At 36.8% G+C, this 7234-nt stretch overlaps 1 protein-coding gene across 1 annotated transcript; it reads right to left on the minus strand.

The window, feature by feature from the left end:
* Positions 1-5137: 5137 nt before the first annotated feature.
* LOC141723315 (7-deoxyloganetin glucosyltransferase-like) lies at positions 5138-7234 on the minus strand. Its single transcript, XM_074525111.1, has 2 exons — positions 6454-7234; positions 5138-6359 (listed from the first exon to the last, which is right to left on the minus strand). The coding sequence occupies exons 1-2, from the start codon at positions 6962-6964 to the stop codon at positions 5425-5427; spliced, it is 1446 nt and encodes a 481-aa protein (XP_074381212.1). The 5' UTR covers positions 6965-7234; the 3' UTR covers positions 5138-5424.

Genomic DNA, 7234 nt, shown 5'->3' on the forward strand with positions numbered 1-7234 from the left:
ATGAGATTTCACCACTCGAGTTTGCAACACAGCTTGAGGCTTCAGAGCTAAAGAGTCATATTTGCTCATCCAATCAGGCAGTGAAACCAATAAAGGAGGGGAACCATAAAATGGTTTTAACAAAGATACATGAAAGACCCTGTGAACTTGGACACTGTCAGGAAGTTTCAATTTATAAGCAACTTTACCCACAACACTTTTAACTAGGAAAGGATCATAGTACTTTCTGGCTAACTTCTGATTTGTCTTATGATGAATAGAGAGCTGTCTGTAAGGTTGTAACTTCAACCATACCCAATCATTTACTTGAAAAATTCTGTCACTTATGTTTTTATCAGCCTGAGATTTCATCCTATTTTGAGCTCTTATTAATTGAAACTTCAATTCTGAAATCATCAATTCCCTCTTTTCCAGACTCCTATCAACTACCTCGTTAGTTGATTCTCCGGCGAGATATGTAAATGCAAAGGGGGGTTGTTGATTATAGACAACCTCACAGGGAGTTAAACCTATAGCAGTATGGAAATTATTCTTATACCACCATTCTGCTAGGGGTAACCACATATTCCAATCTTTGACATGATCCCCACACATGCATCTAAGATAAAATTCTAAACATCTGTTAACAACCTCAGTTTGCCCATCAGTGGCTGGATGATATGCAAATGACATCAGAAATTCAGTACCATGGACCAAAAACAAGCTTTTCTAGAAGTCACTCAAGAATACATAATCTCTATCACTGACTATGATTTTGGGCCACCCATGTAATTTAAAGACATTATCCAGATATAATTGAGCAACCTGTATAGCAGTGAATGGATGAGCTAAAGCCAGAAAATGCCCATACTTGCTCAGCCTATCTACAATTACCAAAATCACATCTTTGCCATTAGATTTGGGAAGACCAGTGATAAAGTCCATTGAAATATCTAACCATACTTCCTGAGGGATAAGTAAAGGTTTCAATAACCCTGAAAATGCAGCAGTATCATATTTTGCAGTTTGACACACCTGACAGTTTCCAACTAATACTTTAACATCCTTTGACAAGCCCTTCCAAGTAAAAATAGTTTTAATTCTTTTAATAGTAGCATCTCTACCTGAGTGTCCACCTTCAGGAGCATTATGATGCCAATTAAGAATTTTGGTCTTCAATTGAGAATCAGGACCAACTAGAATTTTAGCTTTTTTCTTGATTAAATTTCTAACCAAACTGTAATCTTCCCACTGTCCATGATTCTGCTGTAATTTATCCAAAATAACCATGATATTATCATCTAATATATAACTTTCCTGGATCACCCTGTCAATATCAGAAGAAACTGAAATGGTCCAACACAATACTTCTGCATTAGTAACTCTTGACAAAGCATCTGCAGTCAAATTCTCCTTACCTTGCTTATATTGTATTTCATAATTAAAACCTAAAAGTTTTGAAAGCCAAAACTGTTGAAAAGGAGTAGAGATCTTCTGTTGTAATAACCATTTCAAGCTCTTTTGATCAGTTTTGATTATGAAATGATTTCCAGTAAGATATTGCTCCCACTTTTGTACAACAAATATAATTGCAAGCAATTCTTTCTCATAGACTGACAGTATCTGCCATTGTGTCCCTAAAGCTCTACTAATGAATGCCAAAGGATGGGAATCTTGCATTAAAACTGCTCCTATACCAGTTTTAGAAACATCAGTTTTCACCACAAATTCCTTGTTGAAATCAGGAATAGCCAAAACAGAAGCAGTAGTCAAAGCTAATTTTAACTTCTCAAAAGATTCTTGTGCCAACTCATTTCACTGAAAATTTCCTTTCTTTAACAAGTCCGTCAAATTTCTGCTTATAGTCACATATCCCCTCACAAATTTCCTGTAATAACCTGTCAACCCTAAAAAACTTCTTAATTCTTTTACATACTTAGGGACATGTCAACTATCCACAATATATATCTTACCGGGATCAGTTTCAATACACATCCCAGAAATAAAATGACCAAGGTATTCCACCTTGTCCACAACAAAGAAACACTTGCTCTGTTTAGCATACATCTGATTGTCTTTTATCAAACACAACAGCTAAATGAGACCAGTGGTCTGCTTTACTCTTGCTATACACCAATATATCATCAAAGAAGAGTAAGACACATTTTCTTAATAAAGGTTTAAAAACTGCATTCATCCAATTTTGAAAAGAAGCCGGTGCATTTGTTAAACCAAAGGGCATGACTTAAAATTCATAATGCCCAGTATGTGTCTTAAATGCAGTTTTGAATACCTCATCTGGATGTAGCCTGAGTTGGTGGTAGCCTGCTCTCAAATTCAATTGGCTAAAACACTGTGCTCCATCCAATTCATCAATAAGCTCATCTATAACAGGTATTGGGAACTTATCATTAACCGTCTTCTTATTCAATTCCCTATAATCGATGAATAGTCTCCAAGTCCCATCTTTCTTTCCCATTAACACCACTGGAGACGCAAATGAACTTGAACTAGCTTGAATTATACCCCTGTCCAACATTTCCTGAATTAATTGCTCAATTACATCTCTTTGTTTCAGGGGATACCTGTATGGCCTGATGTTTACAGGTCTAGCATTAGGTTCCAGCGGAATTTTATGATCATAAATTCCTCTATGTGGAGGTAACTCATCTGGTTCTACAAAAACAACAGCAAATTCCTTCTGCAACTTTTCCAGTTCTGACCCATGTTCATTCTTTTCTGGCTTACTAGTCTGAACTGATTGGTTGGGGCTTATCACAGATAGCTCTTGTACCTGAATAAAACAAAGTTAAGCTGCTTGCTTAAGCAATTTGGAAGAAGAAGGTTTATCCAAAACCTTCAGCTTATGACATGGTACTCCCTGTAATTTGATAGCAGCCCCTTTGAATACAAACTCCATCTTTAACTTCTTAAAATCCCACTTGACAGGACCTAGTGTACTTAACCACTGTACTCATAATACCATATCACATCCTCCTAATGGAATCAACATAGCTTTTGTACTAAAAGATCTACCACCCATTTCCCAATAAAATGACTTACACACTTGATTATAGGGTATGTGATTCCCATCAGCCACAGTAACAGCTTGAGTATCAATACTTTCCAGATCACAATTCAAGGATTTTTCCAGATTAACATCTACAAAATTATGAGTACTACCAGAATCCACTAAAATAGAAATGACCTTATTTTTAATAATACCTCTTATTCTCATGGTCTGAAAGTTTTGCCCGCCTGCTAAAGCACTAATAGATATGCAGGGTTCGCTTTCTTCTAAAACAGACTGAATTGTTTCTCCTTCTTCATCAATCTGTTCTACATCACCTGGTACTTCCACAGTGAATAATTGTAATTCTCTAAACTTATATTTATGGCATCTTTCATAAGATTGATCACAAAAATAACACAGCCCCTTTGCAATCTTTTCAGCCCTTACATCAGTTGGTACAAATCTGTTGTTTCTGGCTTGCCTTGGGTCAAATTTTGTTAAGGCCAATTGATCTGGTTTAGTAGCAGGTGTTGGTAGCAAGAGAGGTTTAGAATTAGCCAACATATGAATAGATTGTATAGGTTTTGGCGCATTATTAAAACTATACGTAGTTGACTTCTGAGAAACCAAAACTAATGATTCTTCTTGCAATCTTGCATACTCTATAGCTTGAGAGATTGTTTCAAGCTTAAAAGCTCTTACAAACGGTTTCATAGACGGTTTCAGGCCACCAATAAAACTATCAAGAATGTAATTATCTGGTAAAATGTGACTAATCTGAATGATAACAAACCTCAAATCTTCAAAATCATCAATGTACTTCTCAACACTCTCATTCTGCATCAGCTTGTTAAACTGTTCTACTATATTACTACCATTTTCTTCCTTAAATCTTGCTGTCAAATCTTTAGTAAACACCCCCCATTCTACATTTTTTCTTATAGCCAAATAACTAGTAACCCAATTTTCTGCCTTATCTAACATGTGCAATGATGCTAAATCTACCCTCTGATCAGGTTGAATTTTACACAATTCAAAGTATTTTGTAGCCTTCTTAATCCATACCCTAGGATTAGACCCATCAAACTTTGGAAACTCAGGTTTAGACAAGAAACTTAATGATCGAACACCAGAAATTGTACCTGAATCATTGTTAATTGGTACTTCTTGGCGTCCTGATGCATTCTCTGCAGATTTGATTTGTTTCTTCATGTCTTTGATTACTTGCATCATCTTTATCATGTTGTCTTCAAACCTTTTAATCTGAGTTTCTTGTTTTCTTGTACTTGTCTCCAATAAAATCTTGAATTGCTCCTCCATAGCCGTCGTTTTGCGAGTTCCAGCCGCCAGATTTGATGAATATACCAACACACCATGTGTTTGAGTAATTGCGTCAAATAAATACAAGATAGAACAGTTCTGATACCAATGTTAAGGGATTATTCTGAGCCCTTAAAGATGGCTACAACTTGCCAACATACAACAAATCGAGAACAAGAACTTACAAGAATTAGAGAGAGAGAAAGAGAGTTTAGAGAGAAAAGAAGAGAGATGAGAGAACAGATTGATAAGTTGTTATTTTGTTTCATAAAATGAATCAGGTGTCTCTTAACAGTATTAATACAATATGTCGATAACAAAATTTCCCGCTTAAAGTTCAGTTTGACCTTTTCAGCTAAAAGAATAAAATTGTAAAAAGAAATGAAAATTATTTCTATTTTAATCCTGTAACATCTAGCCTGCCCTTGGTCCTCCCTAGGAGGATCGAATGAAGAAGAAATAGATAAGGTTATTCGACCATTTCTTTGCTTCATTTTTTCGAGATGATGATGATAAGAAAAAACTGTTTGTTGGGGAGCCTTGTTTACCACTCTCTCCGTTCTGCTGGATTCTTTACATTGGGGGACGGGAGATCAGAATGCATTTTAAGGCTCCCGTAAAGCATGATTGCCTAAATAATTTTAAATATTTTTTCTTTTAAATAAAAATATAATATTTAAACTTTTATACAGAAAAAGATAATTATAAAAATAAATTATAGAACTATACTTTAGTCTTTAAAATGCGTGAAAAAGTATGTAAAGAATCCAGTGGTACGGAGGGAGTATAGTTTTAGCGCTCCAACCAGATGTAATGCACCTTAAACTTGTCTGTTGAGCCTTACTGTTTCTGCTCGAATCAGACTGCATAAACATAACTAACTTTGAGGGTGTCAACAGAACACAAATGATTTTCACATATAGAAGTAACAGACAGCAACCATACAAGCAAAGAGCAAGTCATGCTCGAGGAAGTTGCAACCGCGACAATGATACATCAAACACAATCCAGAAGCTGCCAAAATGCAGCTTAAGGATTATGAATTATGCAAAAAAGCTTAAAAGATAGTACTATTTAGTCATTATGAGGTGGGGAAGGTGGAATGTAATGTTCTAATTTTTCAATAGAAGAACTAGTTTATCGAGATTGATAGACGATGAGCCAGCAGGACTGCAGGCCTTTTCTGCCATTGTCTTCCACTCCATAGCCTTCTTCTTCATTCTCTTACCCTCCACACTATCCATCAACATTCTCACAAGCTTCTCCACATTATCTCTCTTTACGTCGTTATTAATCTCCATCCCACATTCCCATTCTGTACAAAGGTATTTACAGTTTATTAGTTGGTCTGCAAAAAATGGCCAACAGAGCATTGGCACACCAGCCGATAAACTCTCAGTGATCGAGTTCCACCCTCCATGTGTCAAGAAACCTCCTATTGATGTGTGGTTAAGGACTTCCTCTTGTGGACACCATTTTGAAATGAAACCTCTCTCCTTGATAACTTCCATAAATTCAAGCCCTAAAGTAGTTTTGGAGTCGCTAACTATCAAATCACGCCTAATTATCCATAAGAAGTGGTGATTGCTGTTAGCAAGCCCCCAGCCAAACTCTACCAGCTTCTCGGGAGACATGACTGTTACGCTTCCAAAGTTTACATAGACAACAGAATTAGTTTCTTTAGAGTCTAGCCATTGCAGACAAGTTTCATCCTCTTCCCAAAGACTATCTCTAATGCCCTTAAGTTTCTCTTCGTGATCTGATGCTATTCGATTAAGGAGCAACTGTTGAGGGCCTATCGTGTACAAACGAGGAAGCATGGATGAGATGGCACTTACAACTTCCTGTTCCAAATCATCAAAAGTGTAAAGTACAACTCCTGTACTATTACTTGCTCTCTGAGTTGCATCCATTATGTACCTAAATATTAGATCATTAGGATCTGTGATTCGGACATGGCTTGGGAGATCTCCTAAATGGATATTTCTCATTCCTGGAATCCAGTCTATAATAGTATCCAAACACCCATCTGTTAGATAGCTTTCATCTGCATCGTGATGAACACCGATAACTATAAACGTGTTGTTGCAAGTATGATGTAAATATGAACAAAAACCAGATAGAAAAAACGAGTAAAATACCTTTAAACGGTACAAGACCTTTTTCAAGGAAGCTTTTGAAGTGGTAAAATGCCATAAAAGCACAGGCAGCAAATGTCCAGACCAAAACAATAGGAATTCCAAGTGATTGTGCAGCATCAGCTGTAAATGGCATAAAACCATCTGACAGGATGGAAGTGACTGGAGGGGTTCGAGAATTTAGTTCTGTCAGAAGGTCTTCGAATGGATGTAACAAGTTGTTCACGATCGCATGGACCAGAGATGTAGGGTCTTGAGTAGAGTCGGGATCAGATATAGGAATGCCATCAGGGATCGACTCAAATCTGAATCCAGGTAAGCCAACTAGAGAATGAAGTCCTCCGGATTTGAGGAAGCGTTTGTGATTGAACTCTGTATTAACAAAAGTAATGAAAATGCCTTTGTAGTGAAGGAGTTTTGCCAGCTTTAACAATGGCTTTATGTGGCCTTGACTTGGGGAAGGAATGCAAACTACATGAGCCTGTTTCTTTGCTGATCTTTCTAATGATTCCATGCTTCTGCTTTCAAGGCTCTCTCTTACAAGAATAACTGTATATTTTCTCTGTTGGAAAATAAAACACCTCAGCTGCACCCGAAATTCTGATCAATCAACACAGAGTTTATTAGTTATCGCCATTTCAGTGTCATGGGTTGGAGTTGGTCTGTATCGTCTTACCAACAAAGGCATAAACTGCCGTCCAATGTGCAAAGCAGGACTACAGAGTTCAATGCAGGACAACAGAGTGCAATATGTTCATCCTATTAAAATGATACTGAATTGACA

The sequence above is a fragment of the Apium graveolens genome, chromosome 5, assembly GCF_009905375.1.
Source record: "Apium graveolens cultivar Ventura chromosome 5, ASM990537v1, whole genome shotgun sequence".
Taxonomy (NCBI): Eukaryota; Viridiplantae; Streptophyta; class Magnoliopsida; order Apiales; family Apiaceae; genus Apium; species Apium graveolens.